At 38.9% G+C, this 14,681-nt stretch overlaps 1 protein-coding gene across 1 annotated transcript in view; it reads right to left on the minus strand.

Moving 5' to 3' along the window:
• Positions 1-14,681, minus strand: part of LOC150089219 (protein phosphatase methylesterase 1) — a 273,882-nt gene that overhangs the window by 61,376 nt on the left and 197,825 nt on the right. Inside the window, exons 8-9 of the mRNA XM_090390380.1 lie at positions 10,816-10,906; positions 4,503-4,568 (exon numbers count right to left, since the gene is read on the minus strand). Coding sequence (XP_090246506.1) covers positions 4,503-4,568; positions 10,816-10,906 — 157 coding nt within the window. The remainder of the gene's footprint in view (positions 1-4,502; positions 4,569-10,815; positions 10,907-14,681) is intronic.

The raw sequence follows: 14,681 nt of genomic DNA on the forward strand, positions 1-14,681 counted from the left end.
GATTTGACAGTTCTTTGGTACAGACCAATGTTTGTTTTATCAGGATACTGTACCATGCCATATTGCCAGTGAATGCTTGAGAATGGTTTATAGATGTGACTGTAAAAGAGTGGAATGGCCAGTGCAGAGTTCCTATGGAATATCTATGGGATGAATTGAAACATTGGATGAGGGACAGACCAATGCACCCCACACTGGTAGTTCAATGATCACTGTTCTGCAGGAGGAGGAATGGAAGCCTAGACTGATCACTGTTCTACAATAAGAATACGGCACTAGAAACTCTACAGTCTGTTGTTCATTGATCAAAGGCCTACCCATGAGGGTGAAGTGTATCATATTGAGGGTGAAGTGTAAGTGTATCATAGTCGTTTTATCGACTTAGAGCTCACTCCTGTGCATCTGGCAACACAGCAGCAAACTCCAAGGCAGAATATGTGCCTTGGAGTTGGCAACACAGCAGCAAACTCCAAGGCAGAATATGTGCTGGTCCCACAGGAACTAGTTATTATCAGTGACTATTGTCAGGGAGACGGGGAATATAGTATGCAAAACGGATAAGTGGAACAGGACCAGGGTATGTCTGCCAGGGGCAAAAGATGATGATGATGATGATGCTGCTGCTGCTGCTGTAGAGCAGATATCATCTTTTAAGGGCACAAAAGGTGATATTGTTGTACACACTGGCACTAATGACCTTAAGTGTAAGAGATCTGCAGATTTACATAACAAGTACAGGTCAAAGCAGAAAAAAAGTTGCGAGTTAGGGTTAAATTTGAAAGTGTCTGCAATTCTGTCCAGACATGAAAGAAGGGAGTATATGATGAAAGCCTTGTCAATCAATTGGCCCTGGAAAGATTGTGCAAGGCTCACAGGGTAGAATTTTCTTCAGTGTGGTCTGTGCTTGCTAACAGGAGAGACTGCTTCTAGAGGGATGGGATACACTTAAATAGAAAGGGTGCAAGAATATTTGCTGATGCTATCGAGGCAGTGTTAGGTGGGTCGGAACACTGCTAGTTTGGGGGGATTCATAAGACTAAAAGATTAACGGTAGCCGCAGGCAGAAGGAATGTGATTCTTGCACTGCTTCTATTTTAATGAGCAGTAGCCTAGAGAACAAGTTGCTGGGAATTTCAAGAGCTGCTGGGAGTCATCATGGAACATGTAAATACATGGGTTGTGTTAAGGTAACTAACAGTAAGAACAAGTGCATGTATACTGGCATGTACACTAATGCTAGAAGTATATGTTGTTATTTGATCTTTAGGAGCATTAGCAACTAAGGCCATATTGCTCCGGGGATATGCGGTGGTCACGGGCTCGAACCCCGGTTTAATGAAGAAGTGTGTGCTACGCACTGCTGCTCCTCCCCATGGAGGTGCCACTAGAAGTATAGTAAATAAAACTGATGAATTTGAAGTGTTGATCAAGACATCAAAGCCAGATATTGTTGGGATATCAGATACATGGTGTCACACATATATAAGCAGTGCAGAGTTGGAATTTGGGGAGTACAATGTGTGTAGGAAGGATGGACAAGATAGGAAGGGAGGAGGGGTTATGCTATTAGTTAAGCTATTACATAAAATCTAAGGAAGTACATCCAATTGATGCTGGTGGACAATGCAGTGTTGAGTCTGTTTGGTGCGAAATAAGCACTGCGAAAGGAAAAATGAGAGTAGGTGTGTGTGTGCTATAGGCCTAATGAATCTAATGAGCAATTGTGCAGAGAAATAGAGTGGGCCAGTAAATCAGAATGTCTTATAATGGGAGATTTTAACTTTCCAGATATTGACTGGAACTTGTGGATTGGTCACTCGAACGCCAGCAAGACTTCTGTGGATTTATTGGAGGATTGTTTTCTACAGCAACATGTTTGAGGGGCAATCAGAGGGAGTAATACCCCTTGATCTGATTATCAGCAGTGATAACGCATGCATTAGGAATTTGCAGATAAAGGAACCACTAGGTGACAGTGATCACAATGTACTTATGTGGGATTTACTTAAAGGTGTAACTATGATCAAGGGTAAAAGAAAAGGTTTTTGTTTTCATAAAGGTGACTACAGAGGTCTTAGACAGTTTTTAATTCTATAGTAAAATCATCAGTGGGAACAACTGATGATGTTACCAAAAGTGAATTCTAAATGGGAAGCCTTCAGGAACTTAATCTTGGAAGCTACTAGGCTTTTCATGCCAACTAAGAAATACTGTTCAAGGTTCAGGCGTAAATGGATGTCAGATGAATTAACGAGGCTTGTGGCAGAGAAGAAAAATGCATGGGATGCATATAATTTATCAGGCGACACAGAAGTCTACGACAGATATAAGCTAGTCTGTAATCAATTCGCAAAGAAGGTTAGGGAGGCGAAGGCAGATTACGAGAAATCTTTGGCAAAGGTCACAGAGAAAAACAGCAAAGAGTTCTTTACTTGTGTAAACTCTAGAAGGAATGGGATGAATCAGATTTGTCCACTTAACATAGATGGTTCGACTATTGATGATTCTGCTCAGGTAGCTAACAAACTAAATAAATATTTTGCATCTACATTCAAACATGAGGAATTATTCGAGGAGGGAAATTCCAGACGTTTATCAAACTTTAACAGGGAGCTAAGTGATTTCGTGATAACTCAGAGCAAAGTAGAGGAGAAATTGTTGAAGTTAAACATAAAAAAGGTACCTGGGGCAGATGGAATCTATCCAGTTATAATGAAGGAGGCAGCAAGAGAAGTAAGTAAACCCTTAGCCATAATTATAAGAGCATCCTTATAGTCAGAGGAGGTCCCATGGACTGGAGATGTGCAAATGTATCCCCTATTCACAAATGGGGTTCAAAGGGTGACAGAAATAATTATAGACTTGTTAGTTTAAACTTCTGTTCTGGGGAAAGTAATGGAGTCACTGATTAAAGAGGTGATACAGGATCACCTAGACAAGACAGCAGCAATAGTTCAGACACAGAAAGGGTTTGTTAAGGGGAAGTCTTGTCTGACCAATTTGATTGGAAACTACGATGTGGTCACAAAGGAATTGGATGCTAAAAGTAATTTTTATATCATATACTTGGATTTCAGGAAAGCTTTTGATACTGTTACACATGGAAGACTGCCGTACAAATTGGAGTGGTATGGCATTTAGGGCAAGTTACTGCAATGGATAAAGTGATGGTTGAATGGCAGACGGGAGAGTGCGGTAATAAATGGACACTGCTCTACATGGACTAATGTAATTAGCGAAGTCCCGCAGGTTTTGGTGCTGAGCCCATTGTTGTTTTGTGTATTTATCAATGATATCAATGAAGGTATATCAGGCTTAATGTTCAAGTTTGCAGACGGAAAGGAAAGGGTTGGAAATACGAAGGAAAGGGTTGTTAATGACACTAAAGACAGTATGCTACTGCAAAAGGATCTAGAAAAGTTAGGCAGATAAACAGGCAGATGGGCTGAGAACTGGCAACTGAAATTTAACACTGACAAATGCAAAGTACTGCATATGGGCAGCAGTAACCCAAGAGAAATGTACCAACTCTGTAGTACTACACTCAGGGAGATGGATAATGAAAAAGACCTGGGGGTAATTGTGCAGTCATATATGAAGTTCTCTGAGCAGTGCAGATGCGCTGTCAGAGCATGTCATGGAGTTTTGTCAACAATATATAGGAATTCTGCTAGCAGAGATGAGGAGGTGATTATCCCTTTGTATAAGTCAATAGTCAGGCCACACCTTGAGTACCGTATACAGGTCTGGAGGCCTCATTTTAGGAAGGATGTAGAGTTGCTAGAACGAGTACGGAGAAGGGCAAGAAGATTGGAGAGAGGAACAAAGGGATGTGCTTATGAAGAACGGCTTTGAGTTCTTCAAGTTGCAGCATCTGAAGACTAGGCACCTGCGAGGTATATAAGGTTTGGGCACGCTCAATGCTGACGGGATACTTCTGCTTACTCAGACTAAGAAACTGAGGGGGGGGGGCATAGATTCAAACTGAAGAAAGACAGTTGTAGAATAGATGTGCAGAAGTTTGCCTTTAGCCAACAAGTAGTTGATTGCTAGAACAGACTTCCATCTGTTTTTGTGGAAGTTGATAGCTTAAATAAACTTAAGGCTGAACTAGACAAACATTTGGAGTGATCGGATGGTTGAAATGGGAAGGGTTTTTTTTTTTGGCTGATGCTGTATAAGCTTGCTTTCTTGCATCATATGCCTCAATTAATGTTAACGATACCCCGAAGAAAAATTTTTGCACTAAGATAAACACATGAGAATTACACAAGGCAAGTATTTTTCATGAATATATATTATTTTGCAAATAAAAAGATACATTTTAACACAGTATTATGAACAAACTGATTTATACATATTACAATTACTTCATGCAAAGCTTATTATTCATTTAATATAAAAATAACTTGTAGAATAAAACTTTACCAACTACTAGTCAAGTAGTTGGTAGTAGCCTAGTACAATTCACCCTGATTAAAAAAAAAAAAAAAAAATCATACTTTTTTAACTGCCCAGGCATTGACACTCGTGCTGATTCCACATTTCTTACTTGTCCACTGCGTACACTAAAACATAAATAGATTAATGAACATTAATATGACGTATTACTTTACGATCTCAAAATATGAATAAAATTAGTAGAACATAGTTCCTATAAGATATGATACAGGGAGTTATTACTTGTTGAAAATACATGGAGGATCCCTGAAGGACCTTACTTGCTACACTAGTCCACTCTGAGGAATACCCATTTATAACCACCCTCTGTCTACTGTCCTTCAACCAATCCCTAATACTTTGATGGACCTATTATTCTGACCTGCTCCAATTTGTACAATAACCTCTCACGAGGAACTGTATCAAAAGCTTTACTAAAACATATATATATATATATATATAAACATACACAGGGTCCAGTCACATTATTATGACCACCTACCACGTATCCAGAATATGTGCCTTTGAATATGAACTGTATCAAAAGCTTTACTAAAACTGATATATATATATATATATATATAAACATACACAGGGTCCAGTCACATTATTATGACCACCTACCACGTATCCAGAATATGTGCCTTTCACAGCATACACTGCAGCTAGCTGCGGTAGGAGGGACTCGATAAGTCTGCAGAAGGTTGCTACGGGTGCCCGTGACCATGCAGACTGCAGTGCACCCCGGAGTTCCTGTAGGTTCCTTGGTAAAGGATCCATCCGGCTGATGTGTTGATCGAGGTGGTCCCATAGATTTTCAATCAGTTTAAGATTCGAGGAATTCGGTGGCCAAGGGAGTAGCTTGAAGTCTTTGACATGCTCCTCAAACCACTCACAGACAATTCTGATGACATGGCATGGTGCATTATCTTGCTGATAGATACCATTGCCCTCAGGGAACACAGTCAACGTGTATGGGTGTACCTGATCGGCGGCAATCGATAGGTAACCATTTGTGTTCAGGGTGTGCTCCAGAAGTATCAGCGGACCCAAGCCATGCCATGAAAACGTTCCCCACCAGCCTGCCTTCTGCCAACAGCCGTGTCCAGGTGTCTGTTCTAGGAGGTTTCACACCTATTATGCCACCATTCATCCACTTGGTGGAGCAGAAACCGTGGCTCATTGGAGAAGGTCACCTATTGCCACTTGGCCAGGGTCCAGTGTTGGAACTGCTGTGCAAACTGACAGCGTTGTTTGCGATGAACAGCCATCAGCATGGGTGCTGTCACCAAGTGTCTGCTCCAGAGCCCAATGTGCAACAGAGTTTGCTGCACTGTCGTGTTGGAGACCTTTCTGATGGCCCCACGGTTCATTTCAACTGCTAATTAATCAACAGTAGGGCACTGATCGGTCCTGACCAACTGTTTCAGCCGACGTTCACCCCTGGAATCAGTGGCGCATAGGCTACACAAGTGGCACGTTGGGTCATAAAAACTGTCCCATTTGTCCAGTCTTGATACAGCATTTCACAAAGTCCGCTGTTTCGGAAATGCTGGCACCCCTGGCCCGATAGGTCACATGCTCTACCCATGACAGAGGCTGTTACTGTGTTCACAGATGCCGAATATCAAGCCTTATATGCTTGCAGTGTGTAAACTTGACACGTGCGCTGTATGATTCACTAGGTGTGTGTGATGTCTGCATTGGGGGGGGTCATAATATTGTGACTGGGCTCTATGTGTGTGTGAGTGTGTGTGTGTGTGTGTGTGTTGAATAGAATAACAAGAAAGTGGAAAGATTATTTTAAATAAGTTTAAAAAAAAGTTTATTTTTTTTGCTTTATATACACTTTCAGCTATATAAACACGTTGCAGTCATTCCTTGCTTGTGTCAAGATGGCAAATTATGTGCAGTTGACGCCACGATGAAAGAGTGCTACTGTTACTTTACATGAGGAAGGATGTTCTTCCCATCATATTGCTTATAGTGTCTTGTAATCAGTCAACAGTGAGTAAATTTCTTTCCAAAATCAAGAACTGGTTCTGCTGACAGGAAAAAAGGAACTGAATGCAAACGAATCTCTATGCCAAAACAGGACCGCGTTTGAAGCGCTTATGCCTTAAAAACCATAAAACTTCTTCGTTCTGAGCTGAAAAGAGAATGGGAAGAATGCTGCAACAGCCAAAAAAAAAAAAAATTCTGAATTGCCCTGAGAGAGAGAGAGAGAGAGAGAGAAGGGAATCACCAAGAATGATGATATCCAGCTCAGGACCCTAGGTGTGCCAAGTCCATACTCACCATATGCAAGCCCCTGGGGTTTATAATGCAGTGTCAATGTATGGCTCTTCAAGCCCCAGTTCTGTCTTGTAACTTTCTGCTGATTAAAATGATCTTAGATTTTTCGTTAAGATATTTAGTATGTGACAAGAAACTCATGCCATCATATAGTAGAACGGCAAAATATTTAACCTGGGGAATACACTGTATGGATTGATTCCTGTATTTGATAACAGTTTTATGATCAGGTTTACCTTTAATCAACATTTGTGATGTTTTTGCAACTGAGACCTGTAATTTGTAAATTCCTGACAAATTTGAGATTCCTCAAAATGACATCTGCAGTTTCTTCTAAGTTCCTCCTCGAATTCCTGCTAATCAGCATCGTCAGGTCATCAGCAAAGGCAACCACATTTGTGTGTATCATTGAACCTTTTTGTTGAGCTGGGAATCAAATACTCGATTCCAGCACAGGGAACCAAGAATTGACTCCTGTGGGCATCCTCTTGTCACTTGTCTGGAGGGAGACTATTTGTTTCCACTTCTTACAACAATAGTGTGATCTAAAAAGTAGCTACCAAGTAGCTTATAGATATGATCAGACACCTGAGCCTCCTGGAACCTCTCCATGGCACTCTGCCACCAAAGGTTGTCTGGGTCTCTTTGTGGACTTCAAAGGTTTTGAAGTCCACAAAGAGACCCACAAGATATTTCATGTCAGTTTCTTGTCTAATAATAAGAGCTGGGAGATTTCAGTGCTTCTACCTCTTGTAAAACCATATTGGTTTAAAGAAGACAGTCCCTTTGCAGAGTAAGCCATCACAGGTGACTAGCTAAGACCTATTCTAAGGCCAGCCATCGTCATACAGGCCCATCACTGGAAGAACGATGGGCCTGTATGACAATGGATTATCAGCAGGCTTATCTGGATTGTTTAACAAGTTCTTCAGGACTGCCTTTTTCCACACTCTTGGAAAGGTGCCTTGTTTAAGGCAAGAGTTGAACAATATTACAATAGAATCAGGAAAAATCTTCCAAGTTCTTATAACCACTTCTACCTCAGTGGCGTTGACTCTGGGCATTTTCCCGAAGGCATAGATCGAATTGCTGCTTCGATGTCATCCATATTAAAAGGAGGTTCCTCTGGTCTACCTACATAAAAAGAATCATTAAGCTTGATATTAACTTCTTCCTGCATTTCAGTTGTTTCATCATCTTGATAGATTATCACATACAAAATTATTTTATTACTATTATCACATACAAAATTATTTTATTACTATTATCACATACAAAATTATTTTATTACTATTATCACATACAAAATCCTAGTGTATCCAAGTTCTCTGCATTTTTGACAGAGGTAAAGATTTCCCCTGGCGAGAGTTTGTTATTAATGAGCTTATACACCAGTCTCAAGGGATCACTATTTCCCTGGGAACTGACTAAGCTTTCCCATAAGGCCTTTTTATGTTTATAGATCTCCTGGTGGTATTATCATCTCGCCTGTATCTGTCGTACAATACTAGTATTTGCAAGGTAGTTCGGGTTCTGCTCCGCATGGTTCTCTGATATTCTTGCCTGAATCGTCTAGTGAGCAATTTTAAATCAGATAGAACAGTCAACCACCAGGGAATATAAGGTTTCCTCTTGTGATAAAGAATGGATTCATCATAGGCCTGCAGTATCTTATCTTGTAGGAAATTGACTTGATCATCAATATTGAGGGATTCCATGTAATTTAATTGCTCCACAGAAAGCAGGTCCTTAATTGTACTATCAATAATTTGCCATTTGGCAGCTCTGGTATGGCATCTTAGGACGTCTGAGTTATCAATCGTAGTGTGAGTAATGTTGCCTCCCAAGGTAAAAGTTATGGCATTATGGACACTAGTTGACCAGCTAGTATGAACTTGCCATTACCCAAGTTTAGGGGCAACAGCAGATGTCACCAAAGAGATGTCTACATATGACTGACTACACATGTCGGTGGATGATCAGCAGTATTCAGGATCTTCAGACGATAAGGCAATATCAACTCCTCCATTAATTCTCCTTTCTCAGTAGTCTGAGAACCATTCCATAAAACCAATGATGGATGCCAAAGACTTCATATTGGCATCCATCAACAAAACGACGTACGTATCTCTAAGGGCCTGCAACAAAGTATCCTGATGATTTGAACAGTGACACAACATATAATTGACCAGTGTGCCTCAAGACAGACACAAACTGCATGTTTTGAACTCAAGCTCACTATCCTAGTGACAGTCAGAGTTGGATCAGTCACAACAATTGCAGCCCAGATCCATCTTCTGGTGTTTCCCCACTGTACCAACAATATCTGGATCAGAACTGTGCCACTCTAAATCTCATCGGCAAGTCCTTTACTAGTCCTCCTTTATAGGAGTAGGGCTCTTGTAAGCCAAGAACTATTGTAGAGAGATCATTCATCCCTAATATTGCCCACTGGCAATTTAGTTGCAAAAATTTTGTCTTGTACTGCTTGAATTAGTATTCTGAATAAGTTTATTATTCATTATATGCTGTTAACTAATTAACTCCAGAGCTTTCAGATATTCGCAGCATTTTTTATCTTTATAAGAGTGGGAACAGTTCTTCTTTCTTCTTTTGCAGCTTGGACATCAGGAGGTTTATCCTTATTCTGATAATCGTTGTATGTGTGACCTGCCTGGCTACAGTGACCACAAGTCTGGGAATCCTGGGTACATACTCGTGCTGAGTGACCATAGCTTAGGCATTTGAAACACCTATGCAATATGGTGTAATCTTTAATCGTATGTAATGTCCAACCAAGGTACACTCTGCGATTTGTTAGGAAAGTTGTTTTACATAATGGGCTCGTCACCTCTAATATACAGTTTATACTTGTCTTATTCTGTTTAGGATAAGTTGAAAATCTAGGTTTGATTTGTTATTTTATTTCATCTATGGTAAAACCATTATCCTTAAGATATGGTACAAATCATCTATTATGTCTTCTATATTAATGTCTTTATTTACATCATATTACTATTGTGGGTCTTAACTTTTTAGGTGTTTCTGACCTAAGTCCACATTCCTGCAATTTAGAGCAATTCCTGATTTTGTCCAGGTCTTGAGAGAATGCAGCTTCAATTAGAACTCCACTGGCTCTAATCTTGCTCATGTATTTAATTCTTACATCTTTAATTTCAGAAATAAGTTTAGTTTTTATTTCATGTCTTACTTCTTCACTTGTTGTGAGAGTACTGTCTTCAGCAGCCTTTATTAGTATCACGCGTTGCTGAGGAGGAGTCTTAGATGTTTGTTAAATGTGTTACTTCCCACTAGAGTGTATAATCCAGCATCCTGAGCATAGCTGAATGTTGGCACTACTGGAGCCAGGGGATGAACTAATTGGTCTTCCTGTTCATCTAGCCTAACTTTCAGACATTCATTCTCCAATATGACATTCATCATTAATTGTTCTTTTGCAGATCATATATCTTGAATGTCTGCAATGACAGGCTTGTAAGTCTCCCTCTTTTTTTTTTTTTTTTTTTTTGCTAATGCTGCATAAGCTTGCTTTCTTGCATCGTATGCCTCTGCTAATGCTAATCTCTGAGAGAGAGACAGTAGCATGTAGTGCAAAAACTTGGTCAGTATATGAACACAAGCATTGTGATGTCTGTGCACTTATTTCTGCTGACTCATTAACCAAAGGGAACTCAATAATCTTCTGTGGTCCCTCAGGATCATTGTCATGAGATGGCAGGAGATTTCCAGAGTCTAGATCACCTCGATTTGGGCAAACCTATGCCTACTTCACTCCCCGGCTTCACTTCCATCCACTTGTGAAGGAGTAAGCAGAGGTGGAAAATTATCTACTATCTCATCTAATTCTGTTGAATCCATTTGTATATTGTTCTTTATATTATTTTAAGATTTTTGAAATTTTCTCCAGATTTTTCCAACAATATTTGGCTGAGATTTACAATTTTGATGCGATTAGGCTTAACAAATAGCCCAACGAGATTTTTAATCAATGAAAAAAGTTTGAAACCCCCTATTAGGGAGAAATAATATAATAATAATGATAATAAGAATAAAACTTACCACCATTCTATGGCATGTTCCAGGGATATAAAAGAAGCAGGCCTACTTCTTAAAAAGCTCTGCATACTCTGTAAAGCATCCAGTGCAGTACCTGATTAAAATGCACGTGGAAAGTTAAGTTACATCTGTTGTTTCACTTGGAAAATCAAAAAATAAATTCCTTAAATAAGGAAAAACATATACAAGTAAATTAGCAATGGTGTGAAAGTAATACATAATAACTTTTTATTCTCAGGTCATCCATTTATAGGTTAGTGAAACAATGTCAGATGCACGTAATCGCCACTGATAATCAGAAAGAAGAAAATTGGGAGACGAGAACATCATATATAAAAAAATTTTAATTAAAAGAATGAGTTACAAATTGTATATTATGATCCCGCCCTGAAAATATTCTTCAGGAATGATGAGAGAAATGGTCAAAAGGAAATTACACAAGAACATGAAATATTCTTTAAAAATATACACAAGCAATGTTTAACTCCAGTGTATCTTAAATGAAGATCAAAGGCAAAGCAACATGTTAATGTGTAACCATCTTTATCAATACTTTTAAAAATTCTCACATTAGATTAGTTGTGATACCAAACATCATATTTGACACTTGGTGGACAAGATCAACTGGCAAGCATGCTTTCTTGGCTGCTTTACTGTCAAAATGATACCTTGTAGTGTAGTGTGCACTTGAGATGATGGAGGTGCAATAGAAAGCTGCATCCTATTCTGTGACACCTTCCTTTTTTTCTTACTGCTACCTACAACAACAGATGTCCATCATAGATATTGTATAAGTATGAATAAAAAAGAAACTTTGTACACCTATGTGACGTTCTTGTACACCTATGTGACATGCTAGCGTGGGCTGTTACCAAAGTAGACCTGAGCAGTTTTTTAATATTGGAAGCTTCTCTAAGTTTGTTTGTTTTTTTTTCTTTTCTGGCAAGTTATCTGAGGATGGGAAGGCTATCTTCTTGTACAGAATAAACATTTTGTAATTGTTAATGTATCTTAACAATTTTCAGGTGCATGCCATGATTTCAATTACCATGAATTACAGAGGTGCATGTTCTTGTGTCTCACAGTGAGTATGGGTACCTATGACAGCCATTGACTGCCATAACCTATATGAGCTAATATCTGGCACATAGTGCATGTGGATATCTTAGGTGATCAGCTGGGCTACTATACTGCATCAGTGCTGCGTTATGAGACACATAATACTCACCATAGGCATCAACCACATGTGGCTGTCATGTATGGCCTTTGGCTGGTTGTTCAACTGCTGTTCAGCCAGTCATGATAGACTTGTGACACTAGAGAATGGGAGCCCTTAACCATGTTGGCTGTTGTCAAGATACTGGCACCTATTTGTCTTTCCTCCAAAATCATTTCACGTTTGAAGTCATAAAGACCTTGATGCCGACCCATTCTTTCTTTGATCAATTTCTGAATGCAGAACAATTCTGATCTGCATTCAAAAATCGGCACTCTGATCAATTTTTGAATGTAGACATTCAAATATTTATCACCATGTGTGCAAACTACAATCTCTCCAGTAGTATACAATCGATACACACAATTATGGGAGATTTTTTGAATGGCTTGGTACAAAATTACATTAAATCTACACTAAGGTACTCGGCCCAAAGTTACCATATTTCTTTCCTAAAATATTGCCTTCAAAACAACATCGTTCCGAAGTTTGCCAGGGTGAATTTAAATCAAAAAATTTCAGGCATAAAACAACTATCACTGGCGACATCACGTAATATTGTTAAGCTTGCCTTAAAATCTCGATATTCGGATAAACAAAAATACCTTTCCCAGGTTAGGAAGCTTCGCGATAAATTAAAAAATTATCTACATCCGAACGATTGGTCTGTATTGAAGACCTCCATAGATTTGCGACGGGAAGCACAAGCCTCAGAAATAAAAAACAGACACGTTAATAAGTTGCAAACATTATCGAATAGTTCAAGACACGTTCATGCGAATTCTAACACATTGTCGCGAGCTTGCGACCAAGTTCACACGAGATGGGTGACATCCCCCCCACAGACACATAACGCACTACCACAGAATATGTCGGCTAGTTCACGAACACCCCCTCACCCAGTATCCAACGAACCGACATATCAACAGGTTACAAATCTTTCCTCGTGTACACTATCGCAGGACCAGATTTCACTTTTATCCAAAGGATTAAATTATAATTTACCACCTCGAAAGCTGCCAAAAAAACAATGCGTAATTGATATTGAATTTGGACTTCGTAGTGTTCCACAAAAAGATGTATTTATTCAGCAAGTTAACCAAGTAGTGAATAACATAAAAGAAACGCGACTTCCTAAATTGAATACACATGACAGTTCAGCTTTACGAGAACTTCGAGAAAATAAGGACATTATTATACAGAGGGCAGATAAAGGAGATACAGTGGTAATACTAGATAAACATGATTATATTAATAAGTTAGATTCAGTTGTATCTGATAGCTCCACTTATTGTGAAGTGGACCCGACACTGTTTACCAATTTGGTAAATCAATACAATAAAACGTTAACCACATATCGAAAAAACGACTACATTACTATGGTTCAGTTGAAGGAATTGAAGTCCAGAACATACAATATTCCTGCACTTTTTGGTCAGGTAAAATTACACAAGCCTGGATTTCCGATTCGACCTATTGTTTCCTACAGGAACTCGGCATTTTCAGCCTTAGCCACACATGTATATAACATTATAAAACCTTTTAGACAGGTTATACAATTTGGGATTAAGAATTACGATACATTATTTAATAATCTTAAAGACTGTAGACTCGGCGACAATGACAATTTATTCTCATTAGATGTTACATCATTATATACGAATGTAAACGTTGAATACACATTAGATATTATTTGGGATATGTTAAATAAAAACTCGACACCGATTAATTATACGAAGCTGCCTATAAAGGAGATTTTTCACTTAATTAAACTATTAGTTGAGGGTAACTACATCACCTTTCGAGACAAGGTGTACAAACAAATTTTTGGATTACCAATGGGTTTGAGCCTGAGTGGCTTAATGTCAGAGATCTATCTCTCAACGATTGAGCAGATACATTTGACACCTTTTCGTCCCCGTATCACATACTATGGGAGGTATTTAGACGATGTTCTAGTTATTACCGATAGTAGTACTATCCAAGATATTTTACATTCGTTTAATAATATTCATTCTAGACTCAAATTTACATTGGAAAGGGAAGATACGGATACTAAGTCATTAAACTTTCTAAATTTCACGCTTACCCGGGACTCGAACAAAATACAATTTAGCATCTATCGAAAACCCACAAACACCGGTATGCTTCTACATTATAATAGCTACCACCCGTTCACCTACAAAAGATCGATTATCTTTAATCAATTTCTAAATGCCTATAAATACTCAACGACGGATTCTGCTTTAGACTCAGAAATACAAATATTAACTAGCAGATTCTTGAACAGGGGTTATCCCATTAACACAATAAATCGAATTAGGGTACAAGCTAAGGATAGGATACAAAATACTGCACCAATCAACAATAGTAATATCAAAAAATACTTTATTTCTGTCCCATATGTTGAACAGTGGCACAAACAGCTTAACAGATTCTTTAAAGATACCGAATTTAAAATTATAGCTAGGCCTATACGGAAGTTACACACTATACTGAACAATCGCTCGGTTCTTTCGGCGTTCGCAACACAAATTAATGATCTAGTATACAACATTTCTTGCGGTGATTGCGACTCGTCTTATCAGGGTTCGACGCGGTTTTCTCTTAATATCCGTGTAAATCAACACGAAGCCTCAGTTCGTGCTTCTCG

Source organism: Mastigoproctus giganteus, chromosome 2 (assembly GCF_048544385.1).
Source record: "Mastigoproctus giganteus isolate SK-2022 chromosome 2, ASM4854438v1, whole genome shotgun sequence".
Lineage (NCBI taxonomy): Eukaryota > Metazoa > Arthropoda > Arachnida > Uropygi > Thelyphonidae > Mastigoproctus > Mastigoproctus giganteus.